This window comes from Telopea speciosissima, chromosome 9 (assembly GCF_018873765.1).
Source record: "Telopea speciosissima isolate NSW1024214 ecotype Mountain lineage chromosome 9, Tspe_v1, whole genome shotgun sequence".
Classification (NCBI taxonomy): domain Eukaryota; kingdom Viridiplantae; phylum Streptophyta; class Magnoliopsida; order Proteales; family Proteaceae; genus Telopea; species Telopea speciosissima.
The window spans coordinates 53,066,341-53,088,232 of NC_057924.1; the positions used below are offsets into that span (position 1 = coordinate 53,066,341).

The 21,892-nt window shown below is 37.8% G+C and overlaps 1 protein-coding gene across 1 annotated transcript; it reads left to right on the forward strand.

The window, feature by feature from the left end:
* Window positions 1-18,669: 18,669 nt before the first annotated feature.
* On the forward strand, window positions 18,670-19,575 carry LOC122639081 (uncharacterized mitochondrial protein AtMg00810-like). The gene has a single exon (XM_043831918.1). The coding sequence runs from the start codon at window positions 18,670-18,672 to the stop codon at window positions 19,573-19,575; it is 906 nt and encodes a 301-aa protein (XP_043687853.1).
* Window positions 19,576-21,892: the final 2,317 nt, after the last annotated feature.

Genomic DNA, 21,892 nt, shown 5'->3' on the forward strand with positions numbered 1-21,892 from the left:
AGAAACTCACATGAGTAGCATGAATCAGAAGACTTGGAAACTAAGAAACTATAACTCTCTTTCTGTTTTAGAATTTTATTAGACTTTGAAGAAAGCCTCCATCATCTAGAATCTTATTCTTAAACAAACTTTAAGGCTGTGTTTGGTTGTTTTTCTTGAATCACTTTAATACATCAGTTAGCTTCATGGAAATCCTTAAATAGATGATGGCTTTCAGCTTTCTGCTACTCAATATAGAACCCACAAAATAATGATAATAACGGAAAAAAATCTCCATTTGGTGGTGTTTCCTACGACCTCTCACAAGGTATCGTGAAATGACGTCTCTACTCCTGGTAGAGATACCCAGACGTGCTTCCCCATTAGCCTAGATGCTTATGTAGAGATCATGTGACCAAATAGAGATCTCTTATCCTACTAATAATAATAATAATAATAATAATAATAATAAAAAAGGAGAAAAAACTAGTCAATGAAATTGCATTGTGGATTCATCCAAAGAGGCCTATATTTATGGCCTATATTTATGTGATATCTCATTCCATTACCTGTCACTTTTATTTTCTACTTTAAAAAGAGTCACCAAACATCTATCAGTTTATGTTATTGAATAATAATTAAAACATAAAATAAATTATCTATCCACATTCTACATACAACCATCACTTCCTCACAGACATTGAGTTACTGTTTATTAAAATCACTCATTCCAACTCTTCCTAATTCCAAGTTCAAGATTCAACTAGATCCCCCATTAACACCCTCAGATGATTCAGCTTCTTTGTTAAGATCACATAAAAAAACCTTCCCAGTATCTCCTTTCTTCAATCCTTCCTCAGAAACAAAAAGTGGAGCCAAATCAAGAAACTGTCTTGGCCTCTTCAAACCTCTCTTCAATCTATTCTCCTCATTTTTTCCCTCATCACCAAGTCCACTTATGGGATGATCCACAGTGGAAATGGAAGTGGAAGCTCTCTTTGGAGGTAAATTGAAGTCTTCTGGCTCAAATGAAGGCTGCCATACACTGAAATTGTTCATTAGTGGTTTCTCTGATCCTTGATTCTTCTCATTAAGCAATTGTAAACTATGTGCTTTGTCAACTAAGGCGAAAAAAGTACGGATCTCCGGCGACTTGGAGTTCGTTTCAGAAACACCATCATCCTTGTTATCCTCCTTACCCATCTTGTGAAGAGGCATAGCCATGAATCTACACTAAAAAGAGCAAGTTCTCTTAATTCACATAGACTATTCTAACAAAACCCATCAAACGAAACACAGCAAAAATCACTAAAACAACAACAATAGCAGCAGAAGGAAACAAATAAATCATATAAAGCTGATGAGAAGTGGAGAGAGTTGGGTCACCTTAGAACCATGGATTCTTCAAGTGCTCCATATTCATGGCTTAATAATCTCGGCAAGTGGGTTGTTATGGAATTGAATTATAACCTCTTATGGACCACAGAAGCATTGTATGAAGCATCTTAGAGCTCTCTCTCTCTCTCTCTCTCTCTCTCTCTCTCTCTCACTTTTCTCTGATGAAATGGAAGCTATTTCTGGTATTTCTGAAAGTCATCACCAGGATAAAAGGTCTTCACGTTCATGGAATGTTTTGAGACGCGTAATAGTCTGATCATCACTATTTGTAGGTAGGGGGGAGAGAGAGAGAGAGAGAGCCGCTTTGCTCTTGCTCTATTGTTAGTCTTTCACTTTTCCACGAGCTTAGGTCTGTGATACTTTCGCGGAATCGAAATCCTCTACTTCCGTCAGCCCGGTATTATCGTGTGCGCCCTGCCCCACATACAAGTAAGACAGAAAATATCGCCTTACCTTTGCCTGAGCGTCTTGCTCTATTAATGATATATATTCCAAGTCATCATCTAGTAATCAGCTGGTTCAAGAGATTCTCATATCATCTAAAGATGAGAAAAAAATCAAGGGAAAATTGCATGATTAGTTACTTTTGGGTTTTTATTTACAAAACTGTCCACATTTATGTTTGAGTTAACAAAAATAGACAAAAACAAGTTTAATTTTACAAAATTAGATAAAACAGTGACTCTCCTTCCTTCCTCGGCAATTTCCCTCTGAAAAAGTCTCTTTTTTTTGTTCTTCTGTTATTTGGGATAGCAGAGATTTGCGGTGGCTGGGACAAGGGTAGGGTTGCAGGGAACAGACGATGCCTGGACGAGAAGGCAACGATAGGGGTAAAAATATCTAAAAAAATAAGTGTGGGAGGGAGAGACACTATTTTGTCTAGTTTTGTAAACCTTAACTTGTTTTTGTCTATTTTTGTTAACTCAAACATAGGGTGGACAGTTTTGTAAATGAAAACCCAAAAGTTACTAATCATGTAATTTCCCCAAAAATCAATCAAGTAGACAAGATTATCAATCAAGACAATCATGCTAATCATCTCAACGATTGTAGAAAGGACATCAATCATAAGTATGTGAACATTTCACCCCATCCGATCAAGACTCCCTGCTGCGTGAGCTTTACTGAACTAATTACAAGACCAAAATGCCCCTCGAGCTTTCTAAAATGGTCTCACTCATAATCAAGGATACAAGATAGAATATGTTAGAAGATGCGGGTAAAGCTTTTATATGCTTTGGCCATATTGCCCCTTTTGTCGTTAGTCAACGTACATTGAATGCCAATTTGGATTATTTTAGACGAAGAAATTTGGTTTCTTCTGTCCTCTATCCTCTTGATGGAGTCTGTCTAACAACAAGGGACACCATATGGTAGATGCATTGGGTGTGTTCATACGAATGACGATTACAGACATAAATGCAAGTATATGAATATGTGCGTCGATCAGGATCGTTTCAAAACCTTGTACAGATTACTGTTGGTTATTTATGAAGTAAAGTTCTTTGTGATAGTTGTAGGGAAAAAGATTTCTACTTGGTGGTGGGTTTTCTACGTCTTCTCATAGGGCACCGTGAGATGACGTCTCTACCCCCTTAGTAGATATCCAGGCGTGTTTACCCATTGGTCTAGACGCTTGTGTAGAGACCATGCAATCAAGTAGAGATAGATCTCTTGCCCATAGTTGCATTATCCCCAGACCTGAGAGGTTTTTACCATTGCAGCCAGACATTGTGCATTTTGGTATACTAATGGTTGACGCCTTCACTAGCAATATATCAATACATTGGATTCATAGAAATTGTTAGTAGGGATGTAAAAAAATCGATTTCGAATGGAATATAACACTATTCATATCCACATCCAATTAGCTTTCGAATAGATTTAGATAGTTTCTATAAATTGATTTTTCGAATACAGATTCCTTTAAACGGATATGAATACGAATCGATTACAAATTGTCGACTAACCATTTACAACCTTAGTGGAGATTGGAGGGTGGAGTTGTGGGTCTTGTAGAAACACAAAAATTCCCACATCGCTTGGGGATGTACCATGGAATGCATATATATGCTATGGTCTCCCTTACTAGGCATAATGCATTTTAAATCTGTAAGGCCCATCTAACAGAGCAGACAATATCGTGTCAATGGTGGACCTGACACTTCATTAGTATCAAAATCGGAGCCAGAGATGAGTTTGATTGTCTGGGATACATCTGCAGGGGAAACGTGAATTTAAAACCACAGAAAACCACACATCATTTGGGGATGTTTCATGGAATACGCATATAAGCTATGGCCTCCCTTACTTGGCATGACACGTTTTAAAGCCTTGAAACACATCTGCCAAAGCTGACAATATTGTGTCATCGATGGGGTCGGGTTTGTGGCACTTCAAGTCTGGAGAGAGAAGTGTTGTCGTCTCACTATTTGTATTGAGCAGTAGAGAACTAGTGAAGACAAAAATTCAACAAGACAAATCCACTACCCCACTAGGGTGGATCCAGATCCTCTACTGCCGAGCTGCGAAGACATAGCAAGGCGAGGAATGATCGCCTTACCCCTGCCCGAGCAGGGGTAAGGTGGACATTTTTCACCTTGCTGTGTCTCGGCAGCATGGTCCTGCCGGGCAGCTCGACAGTAGAAGATCCACGAGCAGGGGTAAGGCGGATATTTTTCACCTTGTTGTGTCTCGACAGCATGGTCTTGCCGAACAGCTCGACAGTAGAAGATCCAAATTGCACTAGGGTTGATGTTGAAGTGTCATATCTTAAAGGGAGTATCTAAATAACACTTCTATAGGTGTATTTAGAACTAGACATTTTCTTTTAATTACCCTTTGTCTTATTCTCCAAAGTCCTTTAAGATAGGAAAGAGTTTTTAAAATAAATTGAAAGTAATGTATCATTATATAATTATCAAAATGTGTCATTGTCATGCACATTTTTTGAGTATATATTTTGTAGAAAGCCTTATCTTTAGTCTTAAGTTATGAAAAGAAGTGATATCAAATGGTATTTTAGGAAGTTTAATTCTATTTTCTTCTTGGGCGGGACGAGCACTAACTAATTTTGGGATTAAGTAAATCTTTTCAAAACCTATATTTATAGATGTAAAACAAATTTTAAATATACTTTTCTTGTAATTTTTTTTCTTGTCTTGTGGATCTGAGTAATTTTCCTAAGTATATATAGGGTTTAGATAAGGATTTTTCCTAAAACTAAGGAGAGAGGGATGGCATGGCTTGCTAATTCTAGAAGAAATCAATGTTACCATTATAAAACTAGGGAAGAAAAAAAATATGAGTTTTTGGGAAAGAGAACGTTAACCGGGCTTGTAGCCCCTGAACCAAAATGATAGCCAATTAAAATGCACACATAGGCATTGGTTTGGATGCGGCTTCCAATGTCACTAGGAGCAGACACAGGAAATACGCTAACCACACTACTAGCTATTAGCATTTTTTTTCCCTATTTATTTATTTGGTTTAGTTATGCCTAATTTGGTATGATTTCTATTTCGGAAATTGTTTGGTTTTATTTTTGCACCTTGTTCAATGAAATAAAAATCAAGTGGAATAAACCGAGAAAAACTGTTTCAGAATTTCTATTTCATTTGATTTCACTCTTACTCTTTAATGAGCACATGGTTAATTTGATGGGTAAAGTAATAATTTTACGTTAAAAATAAAACATCACTCTTCTTCTTCTCCTAATGGTCTCACACTTGGGGTCGACTTGAAAAGGGGAATAGAAGGTGTCGACTTAACGTGGACTTGGGCATTAAAAATGTGGTTGCAAATTTGTAAAGTCTCCCATGTGATGGAAGGTCTTAATTGGCGATGTTATCTCTCTAAATGACTTAAGTAATAGTAGTAGGTAGTAAGTAGTGTAACAATAAGTGATTCTCATGGGCCCTTCTTGGGACCTTCTCATAATGGGTCTTACGCAAAAAAATTAAAAAAATAAAAAATTTTGTTTTCAGCAATAATTCCAAATTGGATGATGAATTATGGAATAAAAAATTTCTTCAAAAATTAATGAAATGAGAGACACCATATGATACAATGCAACTGTGGGGTCTAATAGATATCAGACTCCAAGACTCTAAGAGAAAATATTAGGTAAAATATTTGAGGACATATTTATCAGAAAAATCCAACCCAAAAAAGAAAGACCAATTAATTCTCTTATTGGTTCAATTTTTGGTAGTCCTAACTCGTTAGTAAAATCAAAGTTATAGTTGGTTTTGAAACAGATACAAAAACCCAATAAAATTTTTTTTAAAAGAACCCTGAAACATGCAGGAACTCAATTATGGGCAAAATTGATTTTTAGTTTTATTGATTTCCTTTCTTTATAGGGAGAACTTTATAAGTCTTTCGCCCAATTGTGGAGCAAAATGGACTGACACGGACAAACAAAACCGATAGACCAAAAACAATTATTAAATTTAGGGCCCGATAACGGATAAGTTCAGGAATCAGGATTCTGTTTCTGTCAATGTGACCACCCGGGTACGATAAAACCTGGCCTGGCCCATGAACACGTCATGCCATATACGTAATCACGTGGCGTTTGCAGTGAGTAGTGTGACTAGTGAAGATGCCTCGAAAGTGGAAACTGGGCCAAGGGTTGGTCACGGAAAAGCTTAATAAAATCTTGAAATTTGAGAAATATTGATGAAATATACGGATCTTTTTTCCTTACAATTCCTTGTCCGTCTATTTTTTACAATTCGTCTCATTGGGGATGGAAATGACCATCCTATCCATTGTCCGAACATACTATTCGGGTGGGATCCATCCCCTTATTAGAGGGACCTGGAGAAATGGACCGGGCAGAATTGCAAGAGATAATTTTCCTGGAATACACCTTCACCACTTGGGTGGGAAAAGGGATAAGAGGTGAATAGAATAGATCACCCGTGCAAATTTGTTTCTTAATGAAGAATGATATGCATAAAAATTGTCCATCAATGAATGATTAACAAATGGTAGATGATTAAGTCAAAATGGAAGACAGGGTTACAACTGTTGTGACTTACTAAAGCTCAAACCCCTCCATCGCCTCTCATCCTATTAATAGGAAGGCAAAGTTTAAAGCTAAGGTAAAAAAGGAGGATGCTCAATTGCATGTATTACTCTTATCTAACTATTCATTCTGTTCCAGCTCTCACTATTGTTGCTCAAATTACTGATTTTGGCATCAAGGAGTCAACCTCGGAGTCATTTCGACCTTTTCGCTTATTCAAATCTTAGTTTGTGGTGTGCAGATCTCCCACTTATGTGGTAGTTCAGATTCCAGCAACAACGACAAATAACTTCTCTTCAACTCCATAGAACATGATATACTGATGATTGTCCAATGAGTTTTCATCATTAACGGTTATTATTGCACTTGAATGGGCCTTTGGAAGCACTCAAATTATTTGGGACTCAACGTAGGACAAAGTTTTCTTCCGCCAGTAGATGATGACGGTTCACCACCCATAAAAATACTTTTTCGACACCTACGATAAATGGAGCCCCATTCCCACTCACTATAGGTGGAGGGAAACTCGATCCTTCAACATATATTGGACAAATAATTACACAATACATTAAGCGAGTGAAGAATTCAACCCATTGCACAAAACTTTATCTTTAGAGTTATGTTTGGATGCCAAAAAATGAAAAAAATATATATACAAGATAAGACAAAATCATGATTGGCTAATTTTGTCATTGATCATTTGATCTTGTGAATATTGATATGTGTGAAGAATGAATGTCATCATTACCTCCCACCTCAAAATTACCTTTTCCAATTTAATCAGAGAGTCTGATCTCATGGCTGAAGAGATTCTCTTTTCACTCTGGGTGCAAAACAAAACCATCAACGGTTGAAGAATTCGCTAAAGATCAAGAATTTTGATAAGGGATCAGTTGGAGAAATCGTCTGATCTTATCGATACGCTTGAGATCAGGACCTACTTCTTTATCTACTGGTCTTGTGGCCCTAGTAATTATTCCCATCCAACAACTGCAATTAAGGCCAGGTCTACTATAAGAGTTGCTAGAAACAAAACCCTGAAAAAAACTTGGATAAAATAACTTCGTTATGAACCAGTGAATTATAAAATCCAAAAGGAAAAATAAATATACATTTTTATTTTTGGGGATAACCAAATTTTGCATATTGATTATCTAATAAGAAATCTAAATGAAATGACATAGCTCCTTTTAAGATGTTTAACATTGCGTTTGGTTGCGTAAATTTTTGAATGTCTGCATTGATTCAGATGTAACATCAATAGATGAGAGTATCTGTAGATTTGAAATTCTATCAGAATAACTGTTTAGTTACCCTGATTCTGAAACCTGAATCTACTTAAAAACTGAAGCGGCAATGGCGGTTTGCAAGAGTGACGTTCAGTTTACTACAGAATCTGGTGAGGTTTGGAGAAATATCAATGAGGATTGAATTAGGGCCATTGCTAGAGTAAATTGCATTTGCTGACGCAATAACTTGGCAAAGATTTTCAGATCACTCGATACTTTTCCGTTTCCTTCTCAGGTTTTGCTGTGCAGCCATGGAAGTGGGTCTCACCTGACGTAGAATTGCATTTATAGAGTATCCAGGAAAGAAAAAGAAAAATAAATACGAAAATTCCAATTCAAATTCAAATTGCAAGAATCTCCCACACTAATGAATGATTCAATAATACGTAGAAATGAAAAAATAGGAAAGATTCCAGTCGGTGGGGCTCGTTCTTGCAAGAAGAGATTTAACAATCAAAAAGAGAAATGGGTTTTGTGTCACAGATGAGTTTGATTTTGGGAAGAAAGTGGGAAAGAGAGTATTCGGTCAGTGGAAGCACACTCTTGTCATAACTCATAGGTTGCAAAAGGCTACTTTGATAATTTTAGGCTAAGAAATTCTTATTAAGATGTGAGGATTTATCTGAGTTGCTGAAGGAGTTCACGGAAAACTACTTCATTTTTATTTGTTGTGAGAATTCTGATTAATTTAGGAACTCAGAAGTATATCCATAAGTCTGAAAATGTTTTGGACTTCTACTAAACTTGCCTTGTAAATTACTTTTATCCAGGTGAGGATTGTTCTTGGTGTTTTGAACTCAAGTTTTATAGGTAAGAAATTCTTATAAAAAGAAAATTAGTTTGATGAAGATTGGAACTTTTCTCTGATTGTTGCCAGTAGGAGATGGGTATTGTTGGAGATTTTCAACATAATGGTAATGGTGTTGGGAATAGTCCCACATTGGAAACGTAGGAGTATATATTTTGGTATATTTAATATAGCCATATCTATAGTTTAAGTTATTAAACAAAAGATTGCTATGGTGTATGTGCGAGCTACCGTGTATGGGCGAGGTCTTTCGTCCGAATGCGCACGCGTACGCGCAGCGTGGGCAGTGGGTTGTAGAGGCGTTAGTGGCGCACGCACTTGGCACTTTTGAATCTTGATGAGATCAACGTATTCAGTTGATCAACAGTTATGACTGTTATGTGTTTGGATGGTTTAGATCGTATAATTACGATCTAACGGCCCAGATTCAAAGATGGAAGAATCCATCAGTTGGGAACATGTGCCAAGTGGCTTATTAATATTCAGAGGATTTTCAAATTTGGATATATCCCAAAAACGTTCTTTTCTTCTCCTCATTCTAAGAGTGATCTTGTAGAGAGTCTGTTTAGCTGCAGGAAACTGATTCCTCTGCTACTGGCTTTCTGAAACCGTTTCTAGGCTTCGTTTATGCAATACGCAGCCATGATAATCAACACAACTTGAGGCTTCATTGTATCCTGTGAGACAATTCGTCTGCAACCTATTTGCAGCTGGAAGTAAGGACAAATTTCGTCTTAAAGAAAACGATTCTATAACGCGCCTTGAAGGTTCAAGCCAATTCATGTTCTAACAAGGGTATTGGCTGAGAACTTTACAATTTGTTTTGTACGCACTATATATCTATTGTATCTAGTGTAACATGATCGACCATGCTCAGTTATTGCCATATTGACAGGTATGATTGATTAGGTATTCATTAAATGAAATGTGTTGCTAATATTTCCAGAAAATGTAAACTTTGATTGGGAAAGCATGATCAATGGTTTTTATTATCACAAAATCATAAAATGAAGAAAAAAACCCAAACCTATGTATTATCTTGAAGCAGATGAACACAAATACACACCCACCCACCCCATCCACCACATGAACACACGCTTTAGTTAGTTTTTTTTTTTTTGATGACGGTGTAATCACACAAACCACACGTCAATCTCAACAGATTAATCGACTTTTAGGACCGTGAAATGATAGATATACACAACACACACCATACTCACACGCCCGATGTAGGACTAAACCCACACATCCTATTTTTTTTTTTAATAGTTAATTAGAAAGTAATAGAAATCGAAATTTTGAAATAGCTGGGGGCCCATTTCAAAATTTCATTTCGTATCTCTCTTATCTAAACTCCACACCCCCTTTTCTGTACAACCACTCTCCCCTGCCCTCACATCTACTCCCTTCTGCCCCCAACCTTGCCTCTGTGCAAACCCCTCTCCCTTGCCCCCAACCCTGACTTTGCGCAACCCCCTTCTATCGACACCCCACCTCACCTTCTTCTCCCCTGGAAACCCTCCCCTACCCTTGCAACCCAACCATCCCTCTGCAACACCCATCGCCCTTCTCCCTCCACCCCCTCTGCTCTATCACCAACCTCACACCTCCACCTCTCGCCACAACCCGCAGCCCCCTCCTCAACCAATCCCTCCCCTATTCATTTTTTTAGTCCCCTTTCACTTCTCTTAGTCGGTGCAACCTCAACCCTGGACCCTCCCACGTCCCTTCATCGCTGTAGCCCCCAGCCCTGTACCCCAACACCTTCCTTCGTCGCCCATCCCACCCCTCCCTGCCCTGTCGTCTCTCTTCCCCACCCCCCCATCCCCTTTTCCTGTCTCTGAGTCATTTCTCTGTTGCTTTGGTTGCTGGATTTGTAATGCAATCAAAACAGTTTTGATTTATTGACTAAAAAACTATTCGTTGACTTATATTAAAAAATCAATCTGAAATCGAAATCCAACCAAAGAGATGCTAAGATGCAGTCTAAAACAGGCATTTTTATAGCTTACATATATATATGCTTTGAACTTCCTAGTTGCTTTCCTGGGTGGTCCCTTGAAAAGTATAAACTACCACTTAAACAGGTGTTGGTGTTTCTCAAGTGACCTCATAATGATCGATAATGTGAGAGCAACAACCCCAACAGTTTGGTGAATTGTAATTAATTGCCAATGTGGATTAGAGTTGGAGAAATCAGATAAAAAAGGGAGGAAAATGACAAGTCAAACAATATAGTAAATTTGAATGTGCTTTAAATATCTGAAGACTGCAATGCAATGGGGGTAGTAGCAGAAGTTGAAGATGAAGTCAGATTCTAGTCCTTTCTTGCTATCTACCACTTTTTACTTTTTCCAAATAATAAACAAATGGAAAGATAAGAATGTGCTTAGAAGATGCTTGAACAAGTGGGAGGTTGGGTTATTATTTTACAACAAAAAAGATAAATCATTGGGAAAAAACCAAGTAATTGAGTAAGTAATGCATTCATTCCCTAAAATTTTTCTTAATCAGTCGGATCGGGCCAGTTTCAGTTCGGGTTGACTCGGTTTCAATACAGGAATGGTGAATCCAAAAACAAAATATAAGGAAAGTTCGGTTTCAGGTTGTATCAGTTTGTTATCGAGGTCGATTTTGGTTTGGGTTCGGTTTAACATACATATTTATACAAAAGTATGTTAAATAATCGATAAATCTGATTCTATTTAAGGGTTTCGGGTTGTTATCGGGGTAGATTATTTGGTTTCGATGTCAGATTCTTCCAGTTTCAGGTGTGGTTCGATTTGGTTTCGGGGTTGTAATACACCAATCCAAAACCTGTCCAATAAGCCATCGGTACAGGTCAATCCGGACCATTTTGGTTCAATTTGGACCGATTTATCCAGTACGGTCTCAATTTTGACATCCCTACTGGCGACCACCATATAAACAACAATCTACGGTAAGCACCATTATTGTCTTCCTCGTCTGTTGTTTTTGTATTTTCTCCTAAGTCGCCATCTCCTCATTTTCTTTCCGAATAATTGAGTACCATGGGACGAGGGCTTGACCTGAAGGAACCTGGTCTTCGACTAATTACAGAAAATTGTATTGCCATTTTCAGCATTTGAAATTCCCAGGACGCTTCCACTACCTGCCTTCTTCTTCTTCTTTTTTTTTTTTTTTTTTTTTTTTCCACGGTTGTGGGGGGGGGGGGGGGGTTGTGGGAATCTTTAGCCTCTCAATTACACTGCCCTTTCTTGACATCAAGTACATCTAACAGAGGAGGCAGAAATGACTATCCTACCCCCTGCCCAAGGTGGGATCCACCTCCCTCTATTAGATGTACTTGACGTCAAGTATGGTGATGGACACATTTATGTGTGAAATCTTATGATATAAAGCATTTATTTTACCACATTGAACAGTGCTATTCGGGTACTTTTTGTCATTTTTCAGGTTTAAGGACGTTTTGATCAAAGTGCAGAATACATGTCTAATTGGATCGCCAAATGCCAGGTTACAAGGTTGAAGAATTCAGTCTAATTAGCTTTCCAATGCGCAACATCGGAAGTCACTTGATTAGAGCCGATTCGAGTTTAGAAGAAGAAGAAGAAAGAAAAATCAAGCATAGGCGCATAACGGTAATTTTGGAGAATCAAGAATCTTTCAAAAGATATTGGATATTGGGCTCATATCATCTGGAATTTAAAATGGTGCAACTTTATTTCTCAAGTTAGTGCCATCTGGACCCAGAATAAAAAGATATAGCCCAAAAACAATTCTTAGTGAAGTTGAAATTTAAAATAAAAAAATATACAAAACAGAAAAATATCTTTTCTCTCTGATCTCTCTCGGATACTCTCTCGCATTGTATCTCTTTTATTTTGGTAAATTCGGATTGTATTTCTTCTCTCTCCCACTTTGTCTCAAATTCTCTCATCTCTCCTATCTCCTTTTCACAAGTTCTCTCTCCCCATTATAAAAACCCCATCTCTTGACCGCACTGAGCACAGCCCTTTTTCAGATTCGTTAGTTTTTTTTTTTTTTTTCTTTAAGTGTTATGTTTCTGTTACAGTAGCGACAATGTTCTTCCAATACAGCAGTAGCAGAATTTCTTTCCCAGTTTCGTTTAGTTCTCTTTTAGTTGACAGCAGCCCTCTTTCTTATACCTGATTTCTCATCCCCTACTTTTTAGTTTTTTTTTTTTTGATCTTATGTAATTAGGTTATCATATGTAATTTTAATTTTTAGAATAATTGTTAGGATAATTTTTATTTCCCCATCCCTAAAATCATATGTATAATTTTTATTATACACTTTGGTCATTTGTTCTTCAATACTGGCTGCGGCTTCAAGTGATGGGATTCAAGTGATAGAATCATCTTCATTGGAGTTATTAGAATCAGTTAAGTTCTTTTTCTTATAAATTTTAGTTTTAGTAATTTTTATGTCGTTTTCTCCATCAATCATTTCTTCCCTCTTCATTGTTTTCATGGCTAGCTAAACCTCTCCTCTTGGGAGTGGGTGAAAACATGAGAGAAGGAAGAATTGATGGCTAGCATTGTCTATGTGATTATTGGACATGATCAATATTGAACTTACAATGGATGACCGCCCACAGCTTGTATGTCATTCCAAGAGGAACTATATACATGTTCATTAGCCGTATCCATTGTGAAACCAGTATGTTCATGTATTTTTTTTGTTTACATTGTATGTTGTATGAGCACTATTTTCATAGGATATGTTAACCGTATATGAGCCGTGCCGCATATCTTATAGACCTAGGTCGTATGCATGCTTTGCCATAATATGCTAGTCATTGATTTGCCCTAATTCTCATGGTGGAATCCATTCCTAAGTGACTTTCTTGCTTTTAATTCATCCATTCCCTTAGCGGTTGCCGTCCTAGTTTCTATTTTTAATTTGTTATCTTTGGTAATTTAGTTGCTTCTTTATTTGCTAGTTTTCATAATTGGTAGTTTCCATATTTGGTAAGTTGTACACTTCGCGTTAATTAAAAGTGAAAATTTATTCAAGGTTGATCTCCTCGTGTTCGACCCGTAACAACGATTGACCCGTACACTTGCAATATTATTTTAAACTCAAACATATGGGCAGTGTAATTGAGAGGAAAAAAATTCGGAGGAGGGGGAGGGGGAGGAAGAAAAGCATGGAAATGAAAATTTGTATCACGATGGGTTTGCAAGCATACTTATTTTTGCCACGTGGAAAGGTGATGTGGTCAGGACATGGTCTGATTTGGCCAAATGAAAAATTTTAGAGCCTAATTTAATTGAACACCTTTCTGAATGTTTCCTTGTGTATGTCCATTAGGACTGCAATAGGCTCAGGTTGGGTTGGACCTTTTAACAAACCAAGGTCGGATTGGGTCAGGCCCTGGTCTAGCCCGGCCCTAACTCAAAGTTCGAAAAATCCAACCTTAACCTTGATTGGCCATGACCATGGGGTGGGGGGGGGGGGAAAGGAGATACATGGGCTGGCCAGGGTATCTCAAACTAGGTCCTATTCGGGCTCAGGGCGGGCTTGGGCCGTCAGGGCTAAACTTGCACCCCTATAATATCCATGCATGCCTATTGGTACTCGTGACTATTACTAGATTTCTCTAGATTTTTCAATAATTTGTCTCACTACCTGACAAACTTTGCCAGGGCCATTGGGGTCTATCCTTGTATAAAATTTCAGTCCCACGCAATGTGCCATATTCTATGCAATATGCTTTATTAGTTATATGCCACATTCAAAGTGATACTTGACGTATCAAACCCTCCAAATTATTGGAGACCCTCTCAATTATACCATTAACTATGTGGTTCACCAATACACTATATAAATCATTTCTAATAAATATATATTTTTTTGGATTGAGTTTTCCTTAAGCCACAGTAAATGAGAATTCATTAACTACAAGACTTCAGATGCGTATGAGATGATATTAAAAGGGTATTTTAGAAAACAAATTAAAATCTTATAAAAATTTATGAACTCTAAGATAGTGATATGGTGGACATTCATCGCATGGTGAAGAAAAACTTTCCCCTTTTTCTTATTTTTTTTAAAGTCTTGCACGCATTTTATTAATGATAAAATCCTTAATTTTTTTTATTTTTATTTTTATTTTTTGATAGAAAAATCCTTAATTAGTCAATGTAAGTGAATAGGAAAGAACAAGACAATCCACCGGTCCCCATTTTTAGAGGAAGAGGGGGAGGGGGTGGTCCATCGGTAGTAGGAAAGAAATAAAAAGAAGCAAAAGTGTGGAAGGAACATTGCATCTTGGTTTCCACATTCATGATCATTATGAGAGACATTGGATCTTGTTTCCCACATTCATGATCATTATGAGAGACATATTATAAAAACACATGACCCGGTGACCATACGTACTAAAGTAAGAAGGTCTTTTAGTTTTGTACTGCTTGAAATATACATATACATCTATTAGGAATAAAGCAAACCAAGAAAAAGTGGTTAATAAACATCAACTCAAGGGGAAACGAGAGAGGGGAAAAAGAATAGAAAAAGACCAAATGAACAAATCCATGATTATTAAAAAAAAAAAAAAAAAAGGATCCGCGTTTTTTGTGAGGGAGCATGGCCTCTGTGCATGTGGGGGTTAATGAGACGCGTGTTGACATCATGGGAGAAGAATTTCTGCCTTTCATTGGGGATGGGGTGGTCATTTTGCCCCCCTCTGTGTCTAGACATGAGTGGTACACTCTCTCCACAGAGAACTTTTCTTTTAAAAAAGAAATAGATTGAAACCTGCTGATTCTAAGTGGAATCAATGATTCTAATTGGAATCAATGATTGACTCTAATTATGTTTGATTCTCAAAACCTATTTTAAAGTTACTTATGAATGTACTTAGATATTCTTTTTTGTCATTTTTTTTTTGGTTTTAATTAGTAAAATATTAGAAATTCAATAAAACTTACCCTTTTTAACTAGATTTACAAGACTTTTGAATAAATAATTTACAAAAAAAGTCAAAGATCGATGAAAATCTATGTTACTTCTTTCTGATCCCATTTTCTAGGTTTTCAGTTGATTCTTGACTGATCCAACCCTATTTAAATTGGAATCGATGGAGGTCAATCTGGTGCCCTTATCAACTAATATCAAGTTCTAATATGTCTGTAATCTGTATGCCCTTGCATATTAGAGATAAATATGATTATTTCATCTCACCAATACTAGGGGAGCTTGTGATCTTTGAACATTTTTCTTTTAATTAAATAAATAATAATCCACTCTTAATTATAAAAAACATATTTGATGCTTTTCACATGAGTTAAACTTTTTTGGTAGGCCTATGAGTGAAATATGAGTCTACTTTTCTTTTTTTCGAAAAACTGATTCAATAAACCAAAGAAACCTTCCCCACAACACCAAATCGACAAGTGAAAAAAAGATCTCCATCCAAAATACAAAATTGGAAAGTTATAAATATAAAGACTTGAACTTGTTGCCCCACAATGGTGACATTTAATTTCGTAGTTATATAACATTTCCATCACGTGACAATTCAAATAAGGATAAAATTTATAGGTAGGAATACCGAATACCCGATGGTCCCTTGTTTACTCTTAGCATGACACCTCATGGGGTCATGGAAATCTTGTCTCCAACTGTGCATTACCATCTATATCTCCTTGTATTTATCCTTTCTATTCTTGTATTTATTTGTTTCCTTGTATATAGGAATAGTTATAGGATTAGATTGATTAACCTCTTGTATATATTATTACACTCCATAGATCAATGGAAATACACAACCGAGATTGCTATTACAACTCAAAATAATTGTCTTCTTATCATGGTATCATTCGCCCAGGATTCTTGATTGATTCTGGTGTTTTTTTCATGGCTACTGCCGATGCTTCGGATTCCTCCACTATGCCGGCTTCGGCCATCTTGCCGATGTCTTCTCCTTATTTTCTCCATTCGAGTGATCAGCCTGGATCCTCCTTGGTGACTCCTCTGCTTGATGGTGACAATTATCCTACTGGGTCCGATTCCTCTAGTGCCTCTGGGTCTCTTCCCCGCCATGTTGCTGCCGCTACCACTGCTGTCGTTTCGTCTTCCGCTCCATCTCTTACGACGGATCAGATTCAATAGCTACTTAGCCTAACCCCTTCTGGTAATCATCCATTGGTTAACCTTGCTGGTAAGCATTTCTGTTTCACTACATCTAGCACTTGGATTTTGGACTCTGGTGCTACAGATCGTATTGTTTTTGATATCTTTATTTTCAACCTTACATATTGTTTCCAATTCTTCTCCTATTTCTTTACCTGATGGTTCTACCGTCCCCCTTACCCATTATGGTTGTGTGAATTTATTTCCTGGCATTATTCTTGATCATGTCTTACATGTCCTTGCCTTTCGTTTTAACCTACTCTCTATCTCTAAACTCACAACTACTTCCAATTGTTCTGTAATTTTTCTGCTGATTCTTGTGTTATCCAGGACCAACAATCAAAGAGGATTATTGCGACGGGTAAGCGCCAAGGAGGGCTCTACTTTCTCCAGTCACCACCATCTTCCCCTTTTGTTTCGGCTGCTTCACCTGGTGCTCACTTTGATCTCTGGCATTGGCGTCTGGGCCATCTTGGCACCGCCACTGCAGCTCACTTGAACCGATCACATTCTGATAGTACTTTTTCTAATAAGTGCACTTGCACCATTTGCCCTTTGGCTAAACAAGTTAGGTTGCCTTTTTCTTGAAGTACAGTTACAACTTCTTCTTGTTTTGATTTAATTCATTTGGACATGTGGGGACCTTATCGCACTACTTCTTTATCTGGTGCTCATTTTTTTCTTACTTTTATTGATGATTATTCTCGCAGTACTTGGGTTTATTTGATGTCTTCTAAATCTGATGTGAATGCTCTCATTTTGCATTTTTTTGCTATGGTTGAAACCTAATTTCATTCACATATTAAGTGTCTCAGGTCTGACAATGGCAAGGAATTTTTTAATCAACCTACCATTTCTTTTTTGGCCACCAAGGGTGTTATTCATCAATCCAGTTGTGTAACCACCCCTCAACAAAATGGGGTCATGGAACGCAAACATCGCCATTTACTTGACATTGCTCGGGCATTACGGTTTCAATCCCATTTGCCCATCCATTTTTTGGGGGAATGCATTCTCATTGCGGCTTATTTGATCAACCGCCTCCCTACCCGTGTGCTTCAAAACAAAACTCCGTTTGAAATATTGCATAGGAAACCCCCCATCCTTTCCCACCTCTGCGTTTTTGGGTGTTTGTGTTTTGGGAAAAATAATTCCGTTCAACATAAGTTTGATAAGCAAGCGTCGCCAGGTGTTTTTATGGGTTACCCACACGGCCAGAAAGGCTATCGTATTTATGGCTTAGTCTCCAGGAAGTTATATGTTTCACGTGATGTATCCTTCCACGAGTATTTTCCTTTTTCCATTTCACAACACCCCATTCCGGGTTCCCCGGTTCTACCCCTCCCCATAACCCAACTCGATTCCGAGCCTGCTCCATTTCAATCCCCTGAACTCGCTCCATGGCCGGTTCCCAATACCTCCATTGAACCCGTTAACCCACCTACCCCTATTCCTACTGAAACTCCTTTACCCGTTTCCCCACCGCCGCCTCCCGTTGAGGTCCCTCTTTGACGCTCCTTACGTACTCACCAGCCTCCACGCCGATTGGAAGACTATGAGTGTTCGCTTACCTTGTCTCAAAAATCCTCGTCGAACGTTGATTCAGGTACATTTTACCCTCTTTCTACATTTTCAAATTATTCCAGATTTACCCCTCCCCATTTGGCTTTTCTTATCTCCATAACCAGTGATACACCATCTACCTTTACTGAGGCTATGCGGCACCAAGCTAGGCGTGATGCAATGAAATCAGAAATTGAGGCACTGACTCGGAATCAGACTTGGTCTATTGTCCCTTTACCTAATGGCAAGAAGGCTATTGGCTCCAAATGGGTTTATAAAATTAAGAGAAATTCCGATGAATCAGTTGAGCGCTACAAAGCGCGCTTGGTAGCCAAGGCTACACACAGGTCGAAGGCATCGACTTTCATGACACCTTCGCACCGGTGGCCAAGTTAGTCACTGTGCGTGTTCTTTTAGCAATTGCCACTGTTCGTGGTTGGTCCCTTCAACAAATGGACGTTCATAATGCCTTTCTTCAGGGTGACCTTGATGAAGAAGTTTATATGCTGCCCCCTCCGGGTTATCGGCAAAAGGGGGAGACCTTGGTTTGCCGCCTACATAAATCACTTTATGGGCTCAAGCAGGCCTCTCGTCAATGGTACTCTAAATTCTCCGCTGCCCTCTGCGATTTCGGATTTTGTCACTCTGAGTCCGGCCATTCTTTATTTTATCTCAATCGTGGTGCGGCTTCGGTGTTCATCATCCTCTATGTTGATGATTTGGTTATTACAAGGTCAGAAATCAGCCTGATTGAGGAAGTCAAGGCTATGTTACATGCCCGTTTTCACATTAAAGATCTTGGCACCCTCAAGTACTTTCTTGGCATTGAGGTTGCCCGTTCAGCCAATGGCCTCACCCTCAATCAACGCAAATATGCACTTGACATTTTGAAAGATTGTGGTCTTCTTGGTACCCGCCCTATGGACACTCCCATGGAGCAGAATTTAAAGCTTGACAATGAGTTGGGTACTCTTCTTTCCGATCCATCCTCTTATCGGCGATTGGTGGGTCGTTTGATCTATTTAACAGTTACCCGCCCCGATATCACCCATGCCGTGGACATCCTGAGTCAATTCATGCATCAACCCCGGCAGACCCATCTTGATGCCGCCCATCGGCTTCTTCGTTACCTGAAGGCTACTATTGGGCAAGGTCTTCACTTCTCTTGTAATTCTACACTTGAGTTATGCGCATATTGTGACTCTGACTGGGCCAGCTGCCCCATGACTCGGTGCTCCACCACTGGCTATTGCATTTTTTTGGGCGACAGTTTAATCTCATGGAAGACCAAGAAGCAACACACCATCTCTCGATCTTTGGCCGAGGCAAAATATCGAGCCATGGCAGTGGCTACTTGAGAGCTTACTTGGCTGAGTTCTCTTCTCCGCGATATGGGTATCCCACCCACGATGCATGTGCCTTTATATTGTGACAACCAAGCAGCTCTATACATTGCGGCCAACCCCGTCTTCCATGAGCATACAAAACACATAGAAATTGACTGCCACCTTGTTCGTGAGAAATTCCAACAGGGTCTCATCAAGCCCATGAAGATTACCACCAGCATACAATTGGCAGATTTATTTACCAAACCGCTTGGCCGCGATCAGTTTCGTCTTCTATTATCCAAGTTAGGCGTTCGGAATCTCCACGCTCCAACTTGAGGGGGAGTCTTAGCATGACACCTCATGGGGTCATGGAAATCTTATCTCCAACTGTGCATTACCATATATATCTCCTTGTATTTGTCCTTTCTATTCTTGTATTTATTTGTTTCCTTGTATATAGGAATAGTTATAGGATTAGATTGATTTTACCTCTTGTATATATTACACTCCATAGATCAATAGAAATACACAACCGAGATTGCTATTACAACTCAAATTAATTGTCTTCTTATCATTTACTTGTCAAATTTAGTTTAATTGAAGCTAGCCACATGGCAAAACAAACATGAAAATTTTTCAAGATTATAAAAACAGTTTATGAGATTATGGGGTTGCAGAGATATACATGAGAAGAATTGATTGAACTTAAGAATCAAATTTTTATACGTGGCTAATTTTGACCATTCCCTAGATATCCAATGGTCAATAATGTTACTTATTATTGTGACAGAACGAGAGCTATGTTACAATGCATGTCACCATACATATGGTGACAATAAGATGTTCCCAAAATGTAAATCTATTTGTAGATACAAGAAACATGTTTGATCTTTCTTACATGAAAAGACATTTCTTAGAAGATCCATGAGTGTCTCATGGAAATGTTAAAAAAAAACTCAAAAGACTTGAATCACTCAAAGCTTTCCAAGTGGACGTTAATGTCAAATAAAGAAGTCAATTTAAAAAATATATTTTGAGCCAATTTAAAAAATAAATAGTGAGTAGACTAAGTAAAATAAACTTTGAGCCAATTTAAAAAATAAATAGTGTAGAAGTATAAGAAGTAGAGCAATATACTGCGAAATTCGAAGAACTAAAATAAAATAAAATATGGTGGAAAAACTTGACCTTAATAGTACCACTCCCCCAACCCCCAACCCCCCCCCCCCAAAAATAAATAAATAAACTGCCACATTTATGGATTAATGCAATTTGAGCTAACATATGAATCCATATGATCTTTTTTTTACATTTATTTTTGTATAAGCCATAGTTTTAGTTTTAGTTTCTTTTTTTTTTTTTTTTAATAATCTTATTTCCATTAAGGTCACATAGATCTTGAACTGCAACTCCTATGGACACAAGGTGCAATCTCAAACCTAGATGTTACCCTTTTCATAAGTGAATCATTTGTACAACCTTTAATTCAGCTTAGTTACTAAGTAATTTGAAACAACTTAGAAGCTCACATGAGTAGTATGAATCAGAAGACTTGGAAACTAAGAAACTACAACTCTCCTTCTGTTTTAGTATTTTATTTGACTTTGAAGAAAGCATCCATCATCTAGAGTCTTATTCTTAAACAAAATTTAAGGTTGTGTTTGGTTGTTTTTCTTGAACCACTTTAATACATCAGTCAGCTTCATTCAAATACTTAAATAGATGATGGCTTTCAGCTTTCTGCTACTCAATATAGAACCCACAAAATAATAATAGTAAGGAAAAAGATCTCTACTTGGTAGTGTTTCCTACGATCTCTCACAGGGCATCGTGAAATGATGCCTCTACCCCTGATAGAGATACCTAGGCGTGCTTCCTCATTGGCCGGCCTAGATGCTTGTGTAGAGATCATGCGACCAAGTAGAGATCTCTTGCCCTAATAATAATAAGGGTAAATTACACATCACCCCCTGATTTTTAAACAAAACTCAGATCACCCCCTGATTTTTGAAAAAAGTCAAATCACCCCCTGGTTTAGATCCCAATATGACAAATTAGTCTCTACCGTTAGTTTTATGTTGTTAAGTGATGATGATGTCAGCCAATTAAATAAATTTAAATCCTTAAACTATCCTTGACCAATGTTGAAGATAAAGGAAGGGTAGTATTGTAAATTTAATTCTAATATTTTAGTACAAGGGTAAAATAGTCTTTTCACACCAATAACTAACAGTAGATTAACACCATTACTGTAGAAGGGGTGATTTGAGTTTTTTCAAAAATCAGGGGGTGATCTAAATTTTGTTTGAAAACCAAGGGGTAACATGCAATTTACCCTAATAATAAT

What these genes read in the sequence shown, in the direction of transcription:
- LOC122639081 (XM_043831918.1), top strand. Translation starts at nt 18,670, where the DNA reads ATGGACGTTCATAATGCCTTTCTTCAGGGTGACCTTGATGAAGAAGTT.